Source organism: Lampetra fluviatilis, chromosome 6, assembly GCF_964198595.1.
Source record: "Lampetra fluviatilis chromosome 6, kcLamFluv1.1, whole genome shotgun sequence".
Taxonomy (NCBI): domain Eukaryota; kingdom Metazoa; phylum Chordata; class Hyperoartia; order Petromyzontiformes; family Petromyzontidae; genus Lampetra; species Lampetra fluviatilis.
This window is the reverse complement of record NC_136280.1, coordinates 17,779,226-17,803,826: the sequence shown is the minus strand read 5'-3', so window position 1 is coordinate 17,803,826 and position 24,601 is coordinate 17,779,226. Positions and strand designations below refer to the sequence as shown.

General features: G+C 45.5%; 1 protein-coding gene across 1 annotated transcript; it reads left to right on the top strand.

The window, feature by feature from the left end:
• Window positions 1–4,420: 4,420 nt before the first annotated feature.
• On the top strand, window positions 4,421–22,930 carry LOC144932936 (NXPE family member 4-like). Its single transcript, XM_078857335.1, has 7 exons — window positions 4,421–4,504; window positions 10,771–10,933; window positions 11,405–11,785; window positions 14,103–14,482; window positions 15,532–15,587; window positions 16,899–17,138; window positions 22,354–22,930. The coding sequence occupies exons 2-7, from the start codon at window positions 10,784–10,786 to the stop codon at window positions 22,914–22,916; spliced, it is 1,770 nt and encodes a 589-aa protein (XP_078713461.1). The 5' UTR covers window positions 4,421–4,504; window positions 10,771–10,783; the 3' UTR covers window positions 22,917–22,930.
• The last annotated feature ends 1,671 nt before the right edge of the window (window positions 22,931–24,601 follow it).

Genomic DNA, 24,601 nt, shown 5'->3' with positions numbered 1-24,601 from the left:
CTATTTGGTGGTGTGTTTTACTTCATTGTACTTCCGGTAGCAAGACACGCGACTGAACGGGTTAGCGTCGTTGTTTGACAGTTAATTTTTATCAGTTCGAAAGTCCACGATGCTGCTTTATTATTTGTTGGCATCGCCCTTTTACTATTCGCTTTTTGTAGACACGGCCATAAAGAAGGATGCTATAGCTCTGGTGCAGGCCAATTCGTTTGAAGCGAAGTGCGTAAATTATTGTAAAACCATGTTTTTTGCATGTTTTACCACGAGCATGCGTGGTTAATAAAGAATATTTGATGATGCCTTAGAGTGATAGTGGCTGTCTAATTAACCACCTCGCCTGGTATACAGGAGGCCGTGTAAATCGTCCAACTCTGACGCCTGCCATATATTTGGAGTTTACTTTTCTATCTCTCTCCCCCGTGGTAAGGCGGATTTTCTCCGGATCCTCCGGTTTTTTTTCTTGTACATTTACAAACGACATCGCGCATTTCGAGTGTTTGGCTGCTATAAATGTTCGCGTGATAAACCACTCCGTTGAGCTGCTATAATTTGGTCACCTTTGAAAAGGAGCGACATAACTCAGTGGTACTTACCTGGGAAAATAAAAAAAAATCGTTTAGTTTGAGCGAGTAGACACGTTTTATCGTCTGTATCAAGATGGCATAGTTATCAGAGTTAACTATGCAGTTTTGATCCAGGTGAAATGAGGATGGACTACTAAGAGGCCTCATTAATTTAGATGCAGTGACAAACACTCGCTCGGGGCTTTGTGCTCCCTTCCCTCGAACGTCCCCTCCCCTCGTGCTCTCTCCTTTTATCCTTCTCGTGCCCTATTTCTCGAATCTTCCTTTTCCTGCCCTTCTCTTCTAACGATTCCCGAACGTCGCCTCTAGGTCCCACTGTTTCCAGCCTTTTCCCGTTCAAGCATTTTCCTCCAATCGCTTCAAAACCACAGTGGAGGCCTCTTTCTGCCAATAGGAGACCTTGAGCTAAGTTTGAATAACCGTTTGGCTGCACATTGGCTTGGGGTGAGTGCTTCTTTATTTTCGGTAATTACGCAGGTGTTTCAGTGTTTGGCTGTGTTATGATGACGGATATCCCTCAACACTTACACCACGTTTGCGTTAAAAAGTAATTTCAAAATTACGGTCACTTTCCGATTGACGAAATCAAATTTCACTCTGGCCGCGCGCAGTGAGATCATTAAAATTGAAGTCAGGCAGGAGCCTGCATCATCCAACGCCAAAGGACATCTGTAATAACGAGCCGCATAGCTCATCAGATTCCTCCTTCTCCTATATACTCATACAGACACCCATAAACGTAGAGACCCGATTTGAAGCTTTCGTGACTGCAAGGATTCATACTCTTAGGTTTTTTCGGTAAAGTCACGTAGGTAAAAATTATTAAATAATAAAAATATATAAATAATAATAGAAATAAAATAATAATTCACGACGTTTTGGAGGCAACACAAGTCTCCGTCGTCAGGTGGGACCGTCACAGCTGAATTTACTGTATTAAGTGAGGAAAAAATCCAAGAGACAAGTCCTTAAATACAAGTTAAGGGGGGGAGGGGCTTGTCTGAATGTGGCAGCCAAGGTGATGGTCCTCGGGAGCGGGGTGAAAAGAGAACAATGGTGCACATCAGCTCATGGTTGTGGCCGGTGTTAACTGATAATAAGCATAAAAGTAAGCAATACTGGTAAACTCTTGGGATGTTAACACTCAGTAAAGTAGAATAGTACCTGTCAGATAAGATGGTACACATATGTGTAGTTAAATCATTTTACATGGTTAATGACATCTTTTCAATGATTACTCAATTTGTACCCATCATCACGGTTGAAGTTATGTCTGTGTTTGTATATCTGGATGGCTTCGTGTACAAACCTTTTATGGTAGCCAGAAGGTTTGCAGAGCATCTTGGTCTCGGAAAAGACAATCTCATGAGAACCCACAGCGTTGTAGCAATGATCGGCAACGGCGGAAGACTAAATTTTGCCGTGTTTCAGATCTGACTTGTGCTCGTGGACACGATCATTGATATGACGTTTCGTTTCCCCAATGTAACAATCACCACAGCTGCAACTCAGTTTATAGACTCCAGGGTATTGCAAGTCAGGAATGACGTCCTTCACAGATGGAATTAGATCACGATTTTATGTACTGTACTGAATCGGACTTGGATCTTATGTTTGTTTAGAATTTTGGAGATCTTTTTGGTCACGCCTGCTATGTGTAATAAAGGACTCTTTTGCAGTGTAGATCTCCGTTGTCCTTTATTTGGGTTCGTGTCAATCTCGCCCCTACGGCGTCCTCGCTCAGCCCCGCGGCTCGTCCGTCGAGCACTCCGCAACCACGCCGCTGCTCCACTCTGCAGCCTCACCGTTGCTCTGCTCTGCAGCCTCACCGCTGCTCCGCTCTGCAGCCACACCGCTGCTCCCACTCTGCAGCCTCACCGTTGCTCCGCTCTGCAGCCACACTGCTGCTCCGCTCTGCAGCCACACTGCTGCTCTGCTCCGCAGCCACCCTGCTGCTCCGCTCTGCCCGGACACCGATGGCCGACGGTGCCGTGGCCTCCCAACCGGTGGCAATCGCGCCACCCTCTCGTCACTGCCCAGCGTGGCCTCCTCCCGTTTCACTCTGTCCCAACTCCCCGATCCCTTCCGGCTCTCCCCTTAAATCTTCTCCCTCACGTGACCCTAACTCCTCCTTCTCCTCACGTGACCCAGACTCCGCCCCCCTCAATCCCTGCTCGCATTACATATGTATGGCAACGTGATAGTTTTGATCGGAGTTTCACCACACCAGATCATTGCAACACAAGCAATATTTAAGTACGTATTAATTATTTAATTTATTATTTTATCTTTCTACGTGACTTTACCGAAAGAACCAAAGAGTAATTCCTGCAGTCATGAAAGCGCCAAATCAAGTTTGAACCACCTCTACGGGGAGGTTTTAAGTTTGTTTTCTGTATCTGTGTTATCTCTCTCTGCCCGTGTGTCTGTCTTTGTGTCTCCGTGTCTGTGTCTTGTCTCTCTCTCAAATGTCACAATTAACTTCTAATTTAGCAATCCTTGGAAGAACGTAATCAACCAGGTCATGCGTTAATTGTGTGTTGACCGACTCTCTGTTTTGCATTGCATTACATTTCCAAATTTTACTAAGTTTGTTTGATTTAGTGTGTTTTCTCTCTCTCTGTCTCCCCTCGTTTTGCTACTCTTGTTTCCTGCTGTTGCGCCAGGTCTCTCATTGACATGCAAATTTCTCTACCCCCCCTCTCTCTCTGCCCCCCTCTCTCTCTATGTAAGGCCTCGACACAGAGGCGTTGTTTCTCTGTGTGCCTATGTGTGTGTCTCTCTCTGTGTGTATCTGTGTTATCTCTCTCTGCTTATGTGTCTGTCTATGTGTCTCCGGTTCTGTGTTTTATCTTTCTCTTAAATTTTGCAATCTTTGGAAGAACGCAATCATACAGGTCGGGTGTTGTAGCAGACTCTCTGTGTTGTATTACATTGTATTTATAGGTTTACTAGGTTTGTTTTCTCTTTCATTTGTACCTGATGATGATTGCTTGTGTTGCAATCGAAACGTCGTTTGCTATTATTTAATTTATTATTTTCTCTTTCTACGTGACTTTACCGAAAGAACCAAAGAGTAATTCCTGCAGTCACGAAAGCGCCAAATCAAGTTTGTTACGTTCTTTATTATTATTATGTTTGTGCTGTGAAAAGTGACACAGTCGTAGTATATATTAGGTTAGGAGAGAGTTGGATTGACTGTCCGAAACACATCGCTCATGTTTAACACCGTCAGTCCTCGAGTTACCCACACTCACACTTATGAACATCTGCACTTATGAACACTCGCACTTATGAACATCCGCACTTCAATGGGATTTTTTTATTCAGCGAAGCCATCCGTCGTAGCACTCCGCTGTGAGTGTCTGTGTGTGGGGACCGATAGTGCAGCAGAAGCTGGCGACCCAAGTTAGATTCCCGCTCACAGCCAACACCAGTGATAAGTATCTGAACCGGTCCTGGGCCTCCCCTAGGTCAACTCAGCCTAAAAATGCGTACGTGGTGCGGTGTGTATATATCGCTACTCGTGAGACAAAGGCGGCCGGGCGTGGTGCTAACTACCCACCCCCTCGTGTGCCGTGCCGGTCTTCATAGGCGCTGCTCGCTAACAGCACTTGCCCCAACAAGCAGTGAAGGCGACACGTGGGATCTTTGTATTTACCCCGTGTGTGGGTGTGTCGTTGTCTTGCGTGCGTGCTCCGTGTGTGTGAGTGTGTCTTGGAGTGTGTCTGTGAGTGAGTGTGTGTGTCTGTGAGTGTGTCTGGGAATGTCTGTGCGTGTCTGGGAGTGTGTGTGTCTGTGAGTGTGTGTGTCTGTGAGTGTGTGTGTCTGTGAGTGTGTGTGGGAGTGTGTCTGCGTGTGCGCCATTGTCGGGACTCATTCCACCCCTTCTGTCAAGGAAGCCAGTATCAGGACCCTAGGTAAGTGAAAATTTTACATTAATTTTTTCTGTTCATGTTACTTCATTTTATGTTTTATTTACTATACAGTATATATTACAGTAATACATGCAGATGTACAATATTTAGTCTTATTTATGAATTTAACAATGCTTCCCTGAAGACGGCCGCTTGTGTTGCTGCCGAAACGTCGTGACTTATTTAATTTGTTTCTACCTACGTGGCTTTACCGAAAGAACCAAAGAGTATGGATTCCTGCAGTCACGAAAGCTTCAAATCAAGATTCTTCCCTGTTTTGTTGAATCGTTTCAACACATTTCATAACACTGACCGTATGAGCATTTACGAACCGAGTCTCTGTGTGAGTCTCTGGAAGTCTCTATGTGATTCATGGGTCTCTGTGTGAGTCGACGGCTGTCTGTTTGAGTCTATGGGTCTCTGTACGAATCTATATGTTTATATGTGTGTCTATGGCTTTCTATGTGAGTTTATAGGTCTATATTTCAGTATATGGGTGTCTGTGTCTGTAAGTCTGTGGGTCTCTTTGTGAGCCTCTGGGTCTCTCTGTGAGTATATAGGTCTCGGTGTGAGTCTCAAGGTCTCTGTGTAAGTATGTTAGTCTCTGTGTAAATATATGGGCGAACATGGGTTTCTGTGTGAATCTAAGGGTGTCTGTTTGAGTCTGTGGTTCTCTGTGTGAGTCTATGGGTGTATGTGTGAGTCTATAGGTCTCTATGTGAGTACATGGCTCTCTGTATGAGTCGATTGGTGTCTGTGTGAGTTTATGGGTCTCTGTATGAATCTATATGTCTCTGTATTTATGGGTGTCTGTGTGAGTCTATGGGTCTCTATGTGAGTACATGGGTCTCTGGGTGAGTATATGGGTCTCTGTGTGAGTTTAAGGGTCTTAGTGTGAGTCTATGGGTCTCTATTAGAGTATATGGGTCTCGTGTGAGTCGCTGGGTCTCTACGTGTGTCTATGGGTTTCTATGTGAGGCTATAGGTCTCTATTTCAGTATATGGGTGTGTGTGAGTTTATGTGTCTGTTTGTAAGTCTATGGGTCTCTTTGTAAGCCTCTGGGTATCTGTGTGAGTATATAGGTCTCTGTTTGAGTATATGGATCTCTGTGTGAGGCTATAGGTCTCTGCCTGAGTTTATGGTTGTGTTTGTGAGTATATAGGTCTCTATTTCAGTGTATGGGTGTCTGTGTGAGGTCACCTGTCTGTTTGTAAATCTATGGGTCTCTTTGTGCACCTCTGGGTCTCCATGTGAGGCTATAGGTCTCTGTGTGAGTCTTTTGGTGTCTGTGTGAGTATACGGATGTCTACGTGAGTCTGTGGTTCTGTTTGTGAGTCTGTAAATCTATATGTGAGACTCTGGGTATTTGTATGAGTCTATGGGTCTCTGTGTGAGTCTATGGGTCTTTGTGTGAGTTTGTCAGTATCTATGTGAGTCTATCGGTTTTTGCGTGAACTTAAGGGTGTCCATGTGAGTGTATGTTTTTTGTGTGAGTCTATGGGTCTCTGTGTGAGGCTATGGATGTCTGTGTGAGTCTATGGGCCTCTTTGTGAGCAATTACAGTCGGTCTCTGTGTGCGTCTATAGGTCTCTATGTGAGTATATGGGTCTGTGTGTGGGACTATAGGTCTCTATGTTAGTCTATGGTTATATGGGTGAGTCTATATGCCTCTGTGTGCATCTATGGGTCTCTGTGTGAGCCTATGGGTTTTTTTGGGAGTTTATCGGTGTCTGTGTGAGTCTATTGGTCTTTGAGTGAGTCTAAGTGTGTCTGTAAGAGTATATGGGTCTCTATATGATACTATGGTTTTTTGTTTTAGTCTATGGGTTTTGTTGTATATGTCGGGTTTTGAAGAATTGATAAAAAAATGAAGATTTGAAAAATTTGCAATTATCATGAAATATAACAAGATATGTAAATATACGTATACATTATGCTAATCGTATTAAATTATGCAAATGTATGCGCTTATGCTTATGTGTGCAGTTATGATAATCTGGCTTAACTTCGTTGTCTAGGGTCGTATTATCACTCGGGATAATGCAATTATTCTTGCTTAAACATTTACTGATTATATATTAGTGTGTTTATGTCAGGTCTCCGAATTCAAATCTCAACGCAGGATACAGAAGATTATTACGCATGAACTCAGGAAGAAAACAATCATACACTTTTGTTAAGCAATTTTGATTTTAAACAAAAACATGACACTCTAATATGCGAACTCTCATGCTTGGAATTATCCACGGTACCATCGGGGGAAATTCCCTCAGTGAGCAGTACATTTAACCATCAATGATTGCGTTGTTTCACTGGGCGACAGAACATTCGATTAATTCCACCACGTAACACGAGTATAGACGGCGATAGGGAGAGTCCTTAAAACAGGCATGCAACGATATTCATACGAAAGGCAATAAAAGCAAATTATTACACCCCAAAGGCAAAGGTATACGTCAATAGATTCATCGGCAAGATTATATAATTAACGAAATGTCTTGGGACAATGGGGTGCGGCAGTGTGTGTCTGTTGACGCAGATGCTTAATTTTTGGCTAAGCTTCAATTAATTCGTGGGCAAGATTCGGTGTTCAAAAGAAAGGTTTAACACAATATTCTCCCTGTGAGCGTGTAGATTTGTAACGAAGGTTTAAAAAGTTTTAGTTTGCATCGATGAATCTATTGGCAATTTTATGCGATAAAAAAATTGATAATAATAAAAATTCTAACGACTAATATACTTATAAATGACCGTATTCTTATCACTCAATGAGCACCAATGTCTTCACGACCAGCTAATGGGTATGTGTGTGTGCGTGTGTGGTTTTGATTTCCTGGGTCAATTATTTGTGTTAAGCAGACGCCGGGCGCGTCGTGGGTTTGTGAGTGTGGGGGAGGGCATACGAACGGCAGCTTGCTCTCTCTCTCGCTCGGGCGTGTCTGACGTTAACTGACGGCTCTCTCCGCCGCTGGATGAGCTGTGGGCACGATGCCCGGTGGTGCCCGGTGGCGCCCGCTGGGCGCCCGGTGGCGCCCGGTGGGCGCCTGGGTATGTGTTGCGCCCGGTGGCGCCCGGTGGGCGCCCGGTGGCGCCCGGTGGCGCCCGGTGGCGCCCGGTGGCGCCCGGTGGCGCCCGGTGGCGCCCGGTGGCGCCCGGTGGCGCCCGGTGGCGCCCGGTGGCGCCCGGTGGCGCCCGGTGGCGCCCGGTGGCGCCCGGTGGCGCCCGGTGGCGCTCTGGCGATGAACGATGCTCTCGTTCGGTGATGGCAGGCACCAATGTCTGATGGAGCTGGTTCTCTGTGAGGCTGGCTTGGTCGAGGTTTGCCGCTTTCCGCCCTTTCTCGATGATGATGCTGGAATTCTCGTCAGCTTAACTCGAACTGCCGTGGCTCGTGGGAGTCGGTGCCCAGAGCAGAATGACTTTCGAGCGATACTTCTTCTGTTGGCGCTGAACTTGCACTGAGTAGTGTATCGCTACTCAGCGAGCCTCGCCATCCTTGATCGGTTGCGGAGTCTTCTTCCGCTGGCAAGCTTCTTCTGTGTCGGTGATGTGTCGATGTATGGCCGTGTTTCCGGTTACTAACCTTCGTTCCACCGCCTGTATCCTGGGTTTGTGCTGTTTGTTCTCGAGTTATTATTATTGTTATCTGATATCCCGAGGTTAGAGAATTCGTTTTGGCTTAAAAACATTCCTGACTGCCAGAATTCTTCTTTGAAGTTTTGGTCAGGTCGCGTAGATAAAGAAAAAAATAAATGACATTAGTATTAAAGTAATGAATGAGAAATAATAATCCACTGATGTAGATTGTAGCCTGGTTCTTAATTGGAGTGAGTGTGGGGATCTATAATGTTCACTTATTCTTGTCTCTAATTTTCGGATTTTTCGTTTACTAAAATAGCTTACAAAACTTGTCTGTTCTATTTTCGCCGCCCTGTTTGGGTGGCGGGTCTTTGAAGTTGTGGGAGTCGTCCCTAGCAACACCCCCGACCTCTTCTCTTTGGTTCTGGTTTTTTTTTGTATTACCCTTGTATGGCTCACCTCCTGCTCTCTGGCCTCGAGTGTGAAAGGCAGCTGTGGTGAGGGTGGATGTTACATTTTTTTTTGTGCCTCGTGCTACACCGCGGTTGATTAAAAAAAAATATATATATATTGGCCAAATTATTCTTAATATGAATTTTCAATGTGAGTGTATGCGTCTCTGTGAGTCTATGGGTGTCTGCGTGGGTTTATGGGTCTTTGTGAATCTGTGGGTCTCTATGTAAGTCTATGGATCTGTGTGAGTATCTAGATGTCTCTATGTGCGTCTTTGGGGATTTGTGTATGTCTATGGTTTCTGTGTGAGTCTATTAGTCTTTGTGTGAGTCTCTAGGTCTCTGTGTGAGTCTTGAGTCTCTGGGTGAGTATATGGATCCATGTGTGAGGCAAAATATCTCTGTGTAAGTCTGTTGGTCTCTGTATAAATAAATGGGTGTCTATGGGTCTCTGTGTGAATCTATGTGTGTCTGTTTGAGTCTGTGGGTCTCTGTGTGAGTCTATGGGTGTCTGTGTGAGTCTATAGGTCTCGTTGTCAATCTATAAGTCTTTATGTGAGTCTATGGGTTTTTATGTGAGTTTATAGGTTTCTATGTGAGTATATTGGTCTCTGTGTGAGTTTTTGGATGGCCGTGTAAGTCTATGGGCCTCTGTGTGAGTGTATGGGTGTCTGTGTGAGCGAGTGTCTGAGTCTCTGCGTGAGTCTATGGTTGTGTTTGTGAGTCTATAGGTCTCTATGTGAGTACATGGCACTCTGCATGAGTCGATGGGTGTCTGTGTGAGTCTATGGGTCTCTGTATGAATCGATATGTTTCTGTGTGTGTATGGATCTCTGCGGGAGTCTATGGGTTTCTATGTGAGTCTATGGGTGTCTGCGTGGGTTTATGGGTCTTTGTGAATATGTGGGTCTCTATGTGAGTCTGTGGATCTGTGTGAGTATCTAGATGTCTCTATATGCGTATTTGGGGATTTGTGTCAGTTTATGGGTCTCTATGTGAGTCTATGGGTTTCTATGTGAGTTTATAGGTTTCTATGTGAGTATATTGGTCTCTGTGTGAGTTTTTGGATGACCGTGTAAGTCTATGGGCCTCTGTGTGAGTGTATGGGTGTCTGTGTGAGCGAGTGTCTGAGTCTCTGCGTGAGTCTATGGTTGTGTTTGTGAGTCTATAGGTCTCTATGTGAGTACATGGCACTCTGTATGAGTCGATGGGTGTCTGTGTGAGTCTATGGGTCTCTGTATGAATCGATATGTTTCTGTGTGTGTATGGGTCTCTGCGTGAGTCTATGGGTCTCTATGTGAGTCTATGGGTGTCTGCGTGGGTTTATGGGTCTTTGTGAATCTGTGGGTCTCTATGTGAGTCTATGGATCTGTGTGAGTATCTAGATGTCTCTATGTGCGTATTTGGGGATTTGTGTATGTCTATGGTTTCTGTGTGAGTCTATGAGTCTCTGGGTGAGTATATGGATTCGTGTGTGAGGCAATATATCTCTATGTGAATTTCTGGGTCTCTGTGTGAGTCTATGGGTCTCTATGTGAGTCTACGGTTCTATGTGTGAGTCTATATATCTCAATGTGAGTAGATGGGTGTGTGTGAGGGTCTATGGGTCTCTGTGTGAGTCCATAGTTGTCTGTCTATATTTCTCTCTGTGAGACTATGGATTTCTGTGTGAGTCTATGGGTCTCTGCGTTAATCTATGGATCGCTGTGTAAGTCTATGGGTGTCTGTGAGTCTGTATGTGAGACTATGGATGTCTGTGTCAGTCTATGGGTCTCTGTGTGAGTATATGGGTGTCTGTGTGAGTCTATGGATCTTTACGTGAGTCTGTGAGTCTCTGTGTGAGTCTTTTGGTCTTGGTGTGAGTTTATGGGTGTTTGTGTGAGTCTATGGGTGTATGTGTGAGTTTATAGGTCCCTATATGATTATAAGGGTCATTGTGTGAGTCTACGAGTGTTTGCATGAGTTTAAAGGTATCTGTGTCAATCTATTGGTTTCTGAGTGCGTCTCTGGAATTCTTCATGCGAGTTTATGGATCTTTATCTAAAAGTATAACATTTATCTTAATTAATGATGGGAATAAAAAAAATGCACGCCTATTCTGAGCAGTATCATAAACATTCTGATTCTATTAAATAGTGGTTGGTCATGTGATGAACCAATTGTATCTCTAACAATTTGCTAAAGTGGTAACCAATTAACACTGATTGCTTTGATTTCTATCTCCTTTCTCTCTTCAGGGAGTCTCTCAGGATGGTGGGTATTGTGCGGGAGACCGCGCCTGGAGGACATGTCAGTACCAATCTCAGGCAATGCCTCGATAAGACATCGAGATCACTCTACAGGTTGGCTGTATGTTCGGCATTATTCGGTGTGCTGGTGTATCTGAGCATTGTCTATTGGGTATGTATACACTTTCATTATTATTACTACGACAGTAACACTCAGATTTGAAAGTAATTTCTATAATGGTCAATGCATTGCACACTTTCAAATACACTTCTGCAACCTTCTGGAACACTCCTTTCGATATTAGGAAGCCACTTGAGCCATGCAGTTTTAAACCATCATCGAAATTAAAAACGAATTTCTTTAGAACTGCTTTTTGTGTTTAGTTTGTTGTCCTTCCCTCACACACAGAGATGCATAGATATCCACAGAGATACATAAAGACCCATAGAGATCCATAGAGGTACATATATACCCATGGAGACACATATAGATACATTTAGGCCTATAGATACACACAGAGATACATAGATATACATAGATACGCCTACTGGATATCTGTGAATATTAGCTTTGTAGCTCGTCAGATTCTTCTTCTTCAGTCTAAACACACATTATGATTATGATTCTGAATGGTGTCTTTAGTTTCCCAGGCAGGGTAACTCCCAACTGGCACCACTTTACCACCACCACAAGCAACCGCGCCAACAGCACTACAAAGGTGCCAGCCACATCCCTCCCCCGTCTCCGGCACACTCGCCATTGCCCGTCTTCGCCCTCGAGGGCCGTCTGGGCTGTACCCCCCTGCAGTGGCCCCTGCCCCTGAATATTGAGCCACTCCACTTCTCTTCGGCCGAGAGGACGGTGGCGAGGGTCGTGAACGAGAGGCGCAGCGTCGCTGTGGGGGACTCGGTGACGCTCCGCGTAGAGATGATGGACGGCACTGGCCGTCCGAAGGGCTACGGCTGCGACTTCCTCCTGGCTCGCGTCTACAACATGGCCCTCGGCAACGCGGCCACGGGACAGGTGATCTGATCTGCTCTTCTTATCGTCGCCTCTACTACCATGTGTAGGCGTAACTCTTATAGCCCCGCCACATCTAGCACTGTTTTCTTACAACACGTATTGGTAAAGCAAAAATATAGCACTGTCAGGAACGCATCTGTAATGCAAACATGTTAGAGTGGCCTCCTATACTGCTGTTTCCTAATAACACTCAAAGGTTACATTATATAAAGCTGTTGGGAACGCATCTCTATCGATACACGTTGTAGTTGACTTCCCATAGCGCTGTTTTCTAATAACGCTCATAGGTAAAACATAGCGCTGTTAGAAACGTATATCCAATGTAACCATGTTATAGTGACCTTCTATAGCACTGTTTTTTATCCCGCTCATAGATATAGGGAACCAGTTCCCATAGAATCCTATGGGGAAATGTTAAGAGATTGGGAACCGGTTCTCATAGAAAGTGTATGAGGCAATGTTAAGAGATTGGTAACCGGTTCTCATAGAAAGTCTATGGGACAATATTAACAGAGAGGGAACCGGTTCCCATGGAAAGTTTATGAGCCCATGTTCAGAGATAGGGAACAAAATTCCCCGTATACCCTTAAATAACTTTTTTGGGAACGTGCTGTTAGCGAGTAGCACCTATGAAGGCCAGCATGGTACACGAGGATGTTGGTGTATGTATTATGAAGCTCTTTCACGCTGTACATAGTCAACCGTGTTAATCGGAGGTGCAGGGCAAGGACAAAATCTAAACATAAAAAGCAGGTTAACTGAAATTGGTCTTCAATCTCGATTATTTAAAAATGCACAGAACCAGTGGCTTCCTAATATCTGAAGACAGAGTGTTCCAGATGGCTGCCGAAGTACATCAGAAAGCGCACAATGCAGTGACCATCTTTGTTGGTAATGATGGAAAATGCCCCTTGACGAGATTTGAAAGCTATTGTGGTAAATTTTTGACAAGCAATTTGTGTGTAATGAGTGTGACTTGATAATGTATTTGTTCAGCAACCAGAAGCCAATGCAGCTTCGCGAGCACCGTACGGAGATGGTCGGATATCTTGCAATACCCACCACAACATGTGCCAAAAATGTTGTAATAACTGCAGCTTGGTAATGTTTTTTTTATATACGTCCCATAAAATAGTGAGATGCTATAATAGATCCTTTTAGATACTATGCTACACACCACCATGTTGGTTGTCACACCTCAATAGTGGTCGAATGTGTCGAAGAGCCCTGAAATGAAAATTGAAGGACCTGACTATATTTTGCATGCGGTGATCAAATTACATATTCTGGTCGAGTATGCTGCAAAAGCTCTTTAGATGAGTAGACAACTGAAACCTGCAGTCTTCAATCACCACACCCGATCTAACCACAATTTGTTTTTCCTGAGTGACAATGAGCGGAACCCCCAATTAGTATGGATTATGCAGCATTTCATTTTATGCAAACTTGTCCTGTAGCGCTCGTGTACAATCTTTGAGGTTACCGAGTATCTCCAATCAAATGCTGACTTCACTGCAGTATACAATTTTGTATCAGCATATTGATGGAACTTAATGTCATGCAATGCGATGACATTGGCGATTGTGGAGACGTATGTGGAAAATAGGAAGGGCCCGAGGACGAGCCCCTGCGGTACACCGACTAGGCACGACATAGGCATAGACTGTTCGTCGCCCAGCTTGACGAATTGTGATCGACCATGTAGGTATGATTGAATCCACCCCAGTGCCATACCTGATACATCGACCTTAGCCGCCCAATGAGTATATCATGGTCAATGTTGTCGAAGGTGGCTGAGAGATCGAGGCCAACCAATGCATCAGTCATCCATGATCTTGTAGAGGTCATCAGTGATATTTAGTAGAGCTGTCCCAGTGCTATAGAATTTCCGGTTTGCCAACTGCAACGGGTTTAATCTGCCCATCGCAGTGACGTGGAGAAGTAACCTTTTCAGACAAAGGCGCTCTATGACCTTTGAAAGAGTGCTCAGGTTTGAGTTTGGGCGATAATTTGCGGGGTCACTATGGCTCAAGCCAACTTTTTTCAGGAGCGGCATTACCTGCGCCATTGTAAACTGGTCTGGGAAACAGCACTCGCTGAATGAAAGATTTGGCAGGTGGACAATCAGCACAGGCACGTCCGAGAGCGATTTCATAATCAATGTGTGGATGTAGGCAGGGGGAGTGGTGGCTAATCACTATGCCACCGCTACCCTGAGCGGGAATCAAACTCGGGTCTCTACCGGGTTCGCAGCGCACACTAACTGCTGCACCACCGCTCGTTGTCGTTGCTGTGCGCACACGATGGGGTGTGGCAGGTGACGGACCATGATAATGGCACATACAGTGTGGAGTTCATGTTCTGGTGGGCGGGCGAGAGCCGGCTGGAGGTCAAGGTAGTGCACCACAGTGAGGCCGTGGGCGTCCTGGAGAGGGCCAGGGATTTTGTGACGGACAAAGTGAGCTTCCGAGGCAACTTCGTTTCCGGGAAGGTGAAGAGGACAACTACGTGCCACTTCGTTCTGGATGCCACCACCACCACCTCCAAGGCCGTGTGCAGCTACGATGATGATCTCCTGGGCGAGAGGTGGGCCTGCGAAAGGCCGGACAATATGTCATGCGACTCCATGCAGTACCATTCGTCCTACGACAAGAAGCCCAGGATATTTGCCGACGAGAGAAAGGAACTATTTCCAGGGTAAATCCCTTTTGAATTCCATTCTGCTCCCGCAGTTCTTCTACCACACTGCTGTGGAGTTTCTGTAGCTGTTTCAAGATCTTGGAGTGGTTTATATATATAGGTGCCTGTGGGTCTCACATATAGACCAATTAATTGTGTGTCTATATGTGTTAGTCTGTGGGTCTTTGTGTGAATCTATGGGTCCTCTGTGTGAGTCATTTGTCACCAGGCTGAAACCATTAACTCGCTTCACCTGAGTACCTGATATCTGCATTCAAACCCAGGATCTCAGCAGTATCAACTCTGACCTCCGTCCCACCCGATCACCTGCGCACGTATTGTCCTCACAAAATCAGTTAATCATATCAGTGATTTAGAGAGAGAACTTTCCTTGCTGCAATCTGCCTCATCGATCCAGGCTCAAGGTTTCAGTAAGATGTATATATGTTGAACTTCATTCACACCGTATATAGCCTGCCGTGTTAAGGACAACAAACTAAATACAAAACGCATTTCTAAAAAAATGCTTTTCAATCCACAGTTTTCAATCTATGTGTCTGTGAGTCTCTATGTAAGTCTATGGGTCTCTGTGTGAGTCTATCGATCTATGTGATTCTGTGGGTCTCTATATGTATTTATGTTGAACATCTTTCGCTATCGTGCGTAGCTAACTATGATAATTGGAGGTGCGGGGAAGGACAACAAACTAAACACAAAACCAACATCATGCTATGGTTTCCACTCGAGGGGTCCCCTTGCCTCGAACTCTCCCACGAGTTGAAATGGTTGAGATGAAATGTGATGTAAGACACCTTGAGTTACTGATATGTCTAGTGCCCTATAAATGTATATCACCATCAGTTGCCGTGATCCATATGAACTGAATTGAGCAGTGAAACATTCCTTAAATGTAAATGCAGTCGACCCATGCTCGCGTTGTATCGCTTAACAAGCTCTCTTTGAACAAGACTTCGCGATAACGAGACAGTTTGAATTCAGACCCAGTTTTGTTTTGCGAAACGAGCAAAAAATTGTTCTGAGCTGAGTTGTTACAATTCTCGTTTCAGTGAACAGTTCTTGCCAATGGATATTGTCTATCAAGTACAAGAGGCATCAGGTAGTGGTACGGACATCCCCAGTCTGCATGCTCGGACTGGCCATGGGCCGGTCTGGTTTGGGAAATGGCAAATGTGATTGAACTAAAAAAAAATTCAAAATTTTTAATATATGCAATTAAGCTTCTAAAATATTTCATGCACCGCAAATGTGTACGCTCCATAGCTTATTTACACTCTCAGTTGGTTTTAAGCAGCCAGATATTCGGCAGCCCCAAAGATTATTCCTCATCGGCGGCCCATTTGTGTTTTTGGACTCAGACCCAAATGTTGCCAATGAGGTCACGCATGGCAACGTCACGCTCATACGGTACTTCGCTAATCTGGCTACCAGCACTACACAGTTTGTCGCACAACCGAATAAAAAAAATATATGACCCATGGCCCGAATTTGAGCCAGTGTGTTTAGAAATGCCTGGGCTAATTTTCGGTCCCAGTTCATCAGTGCCAGTCTGGATGATGTAAAGTGATGTTTTGTAGCCACAATCGTTGGCATATGTTTGAATGGAATTAAACTTGACCTGTAATGGTAGTTATCACACTGTAATGGATCTTATCACACTGTCTCACCACTACCAATAACAACAATAGTCACTATTTGCCACTAAGAACGGTGACGTCATCACAGCACCTGTACCAGGCCAGGTCCACTTTGAGCCCGCGTGAAGTGTCGAGGCTAGCTAACAGGAGGTCACGGGACAGACCCAGGTGCCATCGTTTTACTGAGATGACTGGCAGATGCATCATCTGTGTCCCCTACTGTGTCAGTTACCAAAATCACAACCAGCACCACTATCATCGACAACACCACCACCATCATAAACCGAAACATCAACACGATCGTCAATAACCACCATCACCACTACGATTTGCATCAGCAGCATCATCATCAACACCATCAATACCACCATCATCAACACACCTTCAGCAGCAGCTTCAACAACCACCATCATCAGCATCAACACCACCACCTGCAGCAGCATCAACACCTCCACCATCAACACCATTATCATCAGCAGCATCAACACCATCATCCGATTAGCACGGTTGGCTACGTACGGTGCAAAATAAATTCAACATACATAATTCATTAACACACCATCACCACGAGCAGCATCAATACCACCACCACTACGAACATCATCAGCAGGAGCTACAACACCACCACCATGCCAATGCATTAACAACCATCGTCATCATCATAAACACCATCAGCAACATCAACACCACCAACATCATCAGCACCACCAGTACGAACATCATCAGCAGGAGCATCAACACCACCACGGCAAAACACGAACAGCATGTACGGTGCGCAGGTAACGTGACTGACATGTCATCATCGATGTCATCGTCGTCTCGGCGCTGCGTTCCGGGCCTCGGCAACCCACGTCCAAACGGCCACTACATTCACAACGCATGGAGGTCCTCGATCTGCGACAACCGGAATTTCGTCACGGCACAGGAGGTCAGGTCGTGCCTCCAGAGCAAGGACGTCTATCTCCTGGGTGATTCAACCATCAGGCAGTGGTGGGACTATCTGAGAAAGTTTATTCCCGGTAAGGTGTCCCCAGCACTCCCTCCAACGATTGCACCTCCAATTAGCACGCTCCAATTCGAGGCTGTCCCATCAACCAGCCAGCGACCATGCCATCGTCACATCACGATGACGAAGGCTGGAGCAGGCACCTGACCACGAATAACTGCAGGGCCGATGTCCAATCTGATATTCACGTCGACGCTAATTGAGAGAAAGTGATTTGTCGTCAGCTTGTGGCGTTTCTCGAACTAAACAGCCTCATAAGAGGCTGCAGTCAGTTTACCGACTGCATTCAGATATTGACATTTAAATCACCATCTAGATTTAAAATTAATTTCTTTACAACAGCTTGTTGTGTTTAATTTGTTGTCCTTCCCGGGCACCTCCGATTAAAACGGTTGGCTAGGTATGGTGTGATAAACGTTCAACATACATACAACATCCATACAAATATACAAACACACGGTGGGGGGGGGGGTATGATAAATAAAATATAGGCTTTGTTAATGCCAAAAGGCGAGGAGTACAAGGAAAATGCAAAAATAAATATAATTAATGGCTCAGGTCAAACCAGTTTTACCTCTTAGACTCTCTGCCAGTAACGTACATTAGCATAATGCATACATTGTTGTCAAAGTCAAGCAGTGTTTGTTTGATTTGTCCGTGTACTGTTCCCCTCTTGGCATTGTTCTCTGATCTAACACCGATGCAGAGATCAAGAAGGATGTCAATCTCTCTGGTGTAGGCGAATCAGTGTCAAGGACAATGTGTAACATTGTTGTAAAAGCAGTGTTTGTTTGCATGTTCTACCACAAGCAGAATGTGTAGTTAACGGACATCTGTGAAAAAGAGCTTCATAGCTCATCGGATTTCTTCTCCTCCTGCTCTCTGAACACAAACTCTGATGCTGATGTACGTCCGTCCATCTTTGTCTGTGTCGTGGCATCTCAGTCCCGTATCTATTTCCACTCGTCATATCTGGGTTTGATCTTCCACGAAGCTCATGGTCCACCCTAAAACGCATCCCACTGCACAAATCGTGGTTGCAGATGCACAAATAGAAAATAAATAAATAAACTCTCCAGAAGTGTGCGACTGTGGTCATCCAGAACAGACCATAAACTGTATAACGACGCAATGCCCCGATCCACAAATATGAAGGAGACATCACAGCGATGATGATGCACTCCACTTGTTCCTGACCCGGCTATCTGGCTTGACCACCTGAATGTGAAATTGTAGTTGTAGCTCTGCATTTACATCAGCCATACAAAAGAAGAAGACTCGACATATCGCTTTCTCACACAATTTATATAAAAATCGATGACTGTTATGTATAGCATATGTATAGCAAGTGCTGTTCGCGAGTACTCTGACACAAAGATACAGGTCCCCCATGTAGCCTCTAACAGACTGTAGGGGCAAGTGTTGTTAGCTAGTAGTACCTATCAGGGCCGTCGGCGTACGAGGGGTTGGGTAGCCAACATCAGTGGCGATGTTTCAGGCTGAGTCGACCTAGGGGAGCCCCGAGACCGGTTCAGATAATCGCTATTACTGGTTGTGTTGGCGGTGGTGGCTGTGAGCGGTAATCAATCTGGGGAATCTCACGGGTTTGCAGCATAGCGCATTGCACAAATCGTTGCGCCACCACTCCCCATTGACAAATTATGAAGTACGTCACGTAGCATAGGTGGGCGTGTGAAAAGGTTAGATCCGTGAAGATGTCTATCGGTAAATAGCAGCTCTACACCGAGCACAAATAGTTCAATGGACCAAAATAAACGGGCACGCATATTTCATCTTGGCAAGGTCCTTCGTCGGTGCTACGATTTAAAACTAACCTAGTAAACTTTTCTTTTTGCCAAGTAAGGGCCACTGAGCATATATATGTTATCCAGAAGCGACATTGCCACACTTAATAATAGCTCAACGAAGTGGTTTATCATGTGAATATTTAAAGCAGACACATTCTTTAAATGCATGTTTCTACAGACTCAAAGAGACCTACAGAGACCCACAGATACCCATAGAGGAGACCCATACAGACTCACAGAAACCCATACTCATAGAGATAAGCCTACTATCATCACGTGGAGATAAGCCTACTATCATCAATGTGAAGTGAAAAATCCAAGCGACCACCACGTGGAGAAAGAGACGCAGACTCCAAACATACTGTATATAGCAGGCATCGTCAGGGTCGGAATCGAACCAACAACCTCCGAGCCACCGTGGTACTCTTTGAATCGAGCTAAGGTTGGGTGAGGTGAGATCGAGTACATTTCTTAGTGTGTATCAATTGAAAATCAGTGTGCTTTTACACACCCAAGCACTCAGACACACCTCACTTGACGTGGGCGTGTTATGTGCAGTGTGTCTGCGTGAGATGAGTGGGGTTACAGACTTGCTTACACGTTGAATAAAACGAATGCATGTGAGATTAAGAACAAATTATTTAAATGTGAAAACCTCACTCACCCACCCACTCATCCACCCACCCATCCATCTAGCCATCCACTCATCCACTACCTCACTCACCCACTCACTCACCCACTGACTCATCCACTTACTCATCCACCCACCTACCCATCAACCCAGCAATCCACCCACTCACTCACCTACCCACCTACCAATCACCCACCTATTCACTCACCCACCCACTCACTCACACACTCAATGAATCACTCACCCACTCACTCACACACTCATTCACCCATCCACTAATTCACCCACCCACTCAACAACATCAACTGCTAATCGCCACTAAGTGGTGGTGACGTCACCACGCCGCTAATTCCAGGCGATGTGCACGTTAAGGCCACGTGAAGTGTCGAACGACCGCTGACAGGAAGTCACGGGACAGACGCAGGTGGCATACACTCACCAACCTACTCACCCCCCCTCACCCACCGACTGTAATATAGAATTGTCTAAATCTATGGATACAGTATGAATGTTCAATTTCAGTTCAGTTTCAGTTCAGTTTCATTTATTAGGTATAACCCTGTGAGCCATGCGGCTCTTGACTCGGGTGCAACCGCAACAAAAACATGAACAAGAAACATCTTAAAGTGACTACACGCAACAGAAAAATCCAGGAAAAAACAGCAAAGTCTTCCAGAAAAAACACCGTATATCAACGCTGTGTGCAAAAATCCCAGTGGGATGCAAGTCAAACAATAACAACCATAAGACAAGTTATCAGGCTAACTCTGTACTACAACAAACAAACATGGCTAGACCAAAACTGTTCAAAATCACCAAAATAAAGCTATAAAAACAATGTAACTGTGATCATAGGAACTGTGATTCAAATTTAAAAATAAACGAAAAACATAACATGTTCGATCAAACTTTGCAGCCATAGCTGGCTATATGAGTCACTCCATAACAGCAGGAGTATCAGTAGCAGTATCAATATGTTTCAATGCACCTTTAAAGATCAGCACACTATAATCAAACTTAAGATCATACTTTGGCAGCAGTCATCCGAAACGATACCTTTGATTTCAGACCATTTTGAATGGCAGTGGCAGCTAGGGGTGTACAACTCCTCTAGAGCAGTTTTGAGTGAAGATCTCACAGGTAGTGATTCGAGTTGCAGTTTATTGGCCATATCATTCCAGACCCTGGGGCATCAATATGAAAGGCCCTTCCTCCAGTGATTATGATTATGATCGCGCGTTGGGTGGAAAGGTTGTGCCTGGAAGGGCATCAAGCATGTTGAATCCAAAAATAAACTTAACTTTTTGACGGTGAGATGTGTGCAGTGATGCATAGCACTCAGTTATAGTCCTGTCTTTCCTGTATTACCACTGTCCTGTACATATATAGTCCTGCTCGGTAGTTGGCGATGAAATTAAATCCCATTATGTAATTAGTCACACTTGTTATATATCTAACCACTTCGTGGGTATGCCTACAGTGGTTGTCCTATGGGTTAACTCATCCCGTCATAGGACCATGGAATTTCCACCACTTGACTAGTCAGGGCTGTTAAACGAGCAGGTGTCATGCAGCTAACCAATTCGTGGGGATGCCGACAATGGCTGCCCTACGGATGGACTTGTCCCGTTATGAGAACGTGGAATTTCCACCACTCGACAAGGCAGGGCTGTTAACCGAGCAAGTGTCATGCAGCCAACCAATTCGTGGGGATGTCGGCAATGGCTGTCCTATGGATTGACTCTTCCTGCTATACGAACGTTGAATTTCCACCACTTATTTAGTCAAGGGTGTTAGACGGGCAGATGTCATATAGGTAACCACTTCCTAGGGATACCTACAGCGGCTGTCCTATGGATGGACTCCTCTCGCTCTAGGGACATGGGATTTCCACCACTTGATCAGGGCTGTTAAACGGGCAGGTGGTCGAAAATCACCCTCACCTTTAGACTCAATAACGATAAAGAATAAACTCCTTAAAAAACGTTTTTTTTACCAACTGTTTTATTATTAACAACTTCGTTTGACTCACGGTCGAGAAGTACGTCAATAGCGTCTGAGACACGCGGCGCCTGCTTTTTGTGAGAGGCGATTCCACAGTTTAGGGACCGCGGCGTTTTTGACCTACACAAATATATATAAATAATAAGGCGTCCATACAAAATGTTAATTGCTTTAAAGTAGCGAATTAATTGATTGATGCCGATTTTGATACAGACATGCATTGTCACCGGATCTGAGTACGTGTTCAAAATGTGGAATTGATTGGACAACAGGTAGTGGACGAAATTTTTATTACAATATTTGACCACGACAAACAGAAGAATCAAGTTAAGTAAAACCGTTGAAAAAAGAATAGGCTTGATTTACCCTTTCCAGTAAGAATACAGGTGTTAAGATGTTCAAATACAAAATATACACCGATTAGCATATCAAGGCATCGGCGAGTCTGCATTAACAACACATCTAGCTCGTGGTAAAATGAACATTTCAAGGACAATGCAAACAAACTCGCTTGTTAATAATGTATGCATTGTCCCTGATACTTATTGGTCTACACCAGAGCGAGATCCTTCAGTATGCCATTGTCTCTGCACCAGTGTTAGATCAGAGAACAACGCTAAAAGTCGAGCAGTACAATGACGATGGAATTGTCAAAGCATTAATTATCAGGTTGAACAGTTATATCTACGTGATCATTTCTTGACAGAACTATTAAGATGATGACTTTGCTCACCAAGTCACTTTGACATGCGCACGTGTGCTGTGTCCGTCCGTCCGTGCTACAGATACGAAGAGTTCAGGCGTCCTGACTCGGGGCAAGAACCAGCTGAGGATGGCACTGAACACCGACATGAACACCACGCTGCACTACTACTGCCACGGCTATCCCGTGCTCACGCAGTACACGTTCACGAAGGACGTCGAGTACGTCTCAAAGCGAATTGACGCCATCGAAGGAGGGGGCGGAGGAGGAGGTGGAGGAGAAGGAGGGCGCAGAGTGGTCGTCGCAATCAGCCTTGGCGCACACTTTGTGCCTTTCCCGCTGGCCATCTTCCGTCGAAGGCTTCTGAACATCAGGGCGGCGCTGCAGAGGCTGCATGCCAGGATCCCAGAGGCCACAGTGGTGGTGAAGCTGGCCAACACTCGTGAGACGGCCCACAACATTGAACTGTACAGCAACTGGAACACATTTCGCTTCAACGACGTGACACTGGAGGCCTTCGGGGACCTCCGCGTGGCCTTCGTGGACGCCTGGGATATGACGGCGGCGATCGGCATGCGGATGGTTCACCCCACCGGCTGGGTCGTCAAGAATGAGGTGGACATGTTTTTGTCCTACGTCTGTTGAGCCTTCTGATCCATGGCCGGTTCATCGCCCTGTGTGTGTCAATTCTAGATTTGAAGTTGTCGTGACTGCAAGGATCCATACTCTTTGGCTTTTTTCGGTAACGTCACGTAGGTGAAAACAAATTAAATACAAATAAAACAACTAAATTAAATCACGACGTTTCGGAAGCAACACAAGCATCCGTCATCAGGTGTGACTGCTCCAGCAAAATGACTGTAGCGTATGAAGAGAGCTATTTAGAGACACGTGTTTATATACTGTAGGGTACTGAGGGGGGAGGAGCCAAGAAGAGGGGGGGGGGGGAAGCATGCGCAACACGGCCTGCCGCATGCCCTCGCCCGACCCCTTGGCTCTTCCCCCTCCTCGTACCCTATATAAACACGTGTCTCTAAATATCTCTCCTCATATGCTCCAGTAATTTTGCTGGAGCAGTCACACCTGATGACGATGCTTGTGTTGCTTCCGAAACGTCGTGATTTCATTTCGTTTTATTTTATTTTGTTTTCACCTGTGTGTGTCAATCTGTGCATGCTCGGTGTGTAAGTGTAATGTAGTAACTCCACGGGAGACGACTTCACGGGTAACACACTCTTTATTTTATCGAACTTGGTTACAGGTGACTAACACCTACTTTGTATCTCGGGTGACAAACACCCACTTCGCTACTTGGCGACTAACGCCCACTGAGTTACTCGGATGACCAACATCCACTTAGTACTCGGGTGACAAACACCCACTTAGCTACTAAGCGACTAACGCCCACTGAGTTACTCGGATGACCAACATCCACTTAGTACTCGGGTGACAACCACCCACTTAGCTACTTGGCGACTAACGCCCACTGAGCTACTCGGATGACCAACATCCTCTTAGCCACTTGGCGACTAACGCCACTGAGCTACTCGGATGACCAACATCCACTTAGTACTCGGGTGACAAACACCCACTTAGCTACTTGGCGACTAACGCCCACTGAGTTACTCGGATGACCAACATCCACTTAGCTACTCGGCGACTAACGCCACTGAGCTACTCGGATGACCAACATCCACTTTGCTACTCGGCGACTAACGCCACTGAGCTACTCGGCTTCACTAGGTCTTCAGCTCCGTCTTCGGGTCTTCAACTGGGTAACTCTCCTCGAGTGCTCTCGCGCGTCCCCCTTTATACCCCACCTGCGGACGTCGCTGCGAGCACCCACTTATTCGACCAATCGCCGGGTGCTGGCTACGATCCCTTTTTCCCACATCTCATCGTGCCTCACCACTCACTCCGCGCCGCCTCGTCATCTGTCACTCCCGGCGCGCGCGTCCACACCACGCCCACAACGCGTGCCCAACCCCGCACCCCGCGCCGCCCCGTGATCCATCACTGTCACAGTCGGCGCACGTCAATACCACCACTACATCACCCCCTACCACATAGCTCGCAGCCGCCCCGGCTGCTACAAAAATTACAAACCCTCCCTGTGTGCCCCGTAACACAACACAACAACAAGAACAACAACTAAGCTAACAACACAACACGACGCGAACACCACCATCCGCAATCCTCAACCAATGCCACCGCGACAACAGAACAATATATACAAACCGGCGAGTGACAATAGCAATGTGTATACAAAAAAAAATGAATGGAAAATTTTTTTTTTTTCTTTCGACTCGTGCAGTGTCCCCTTTTCTTCC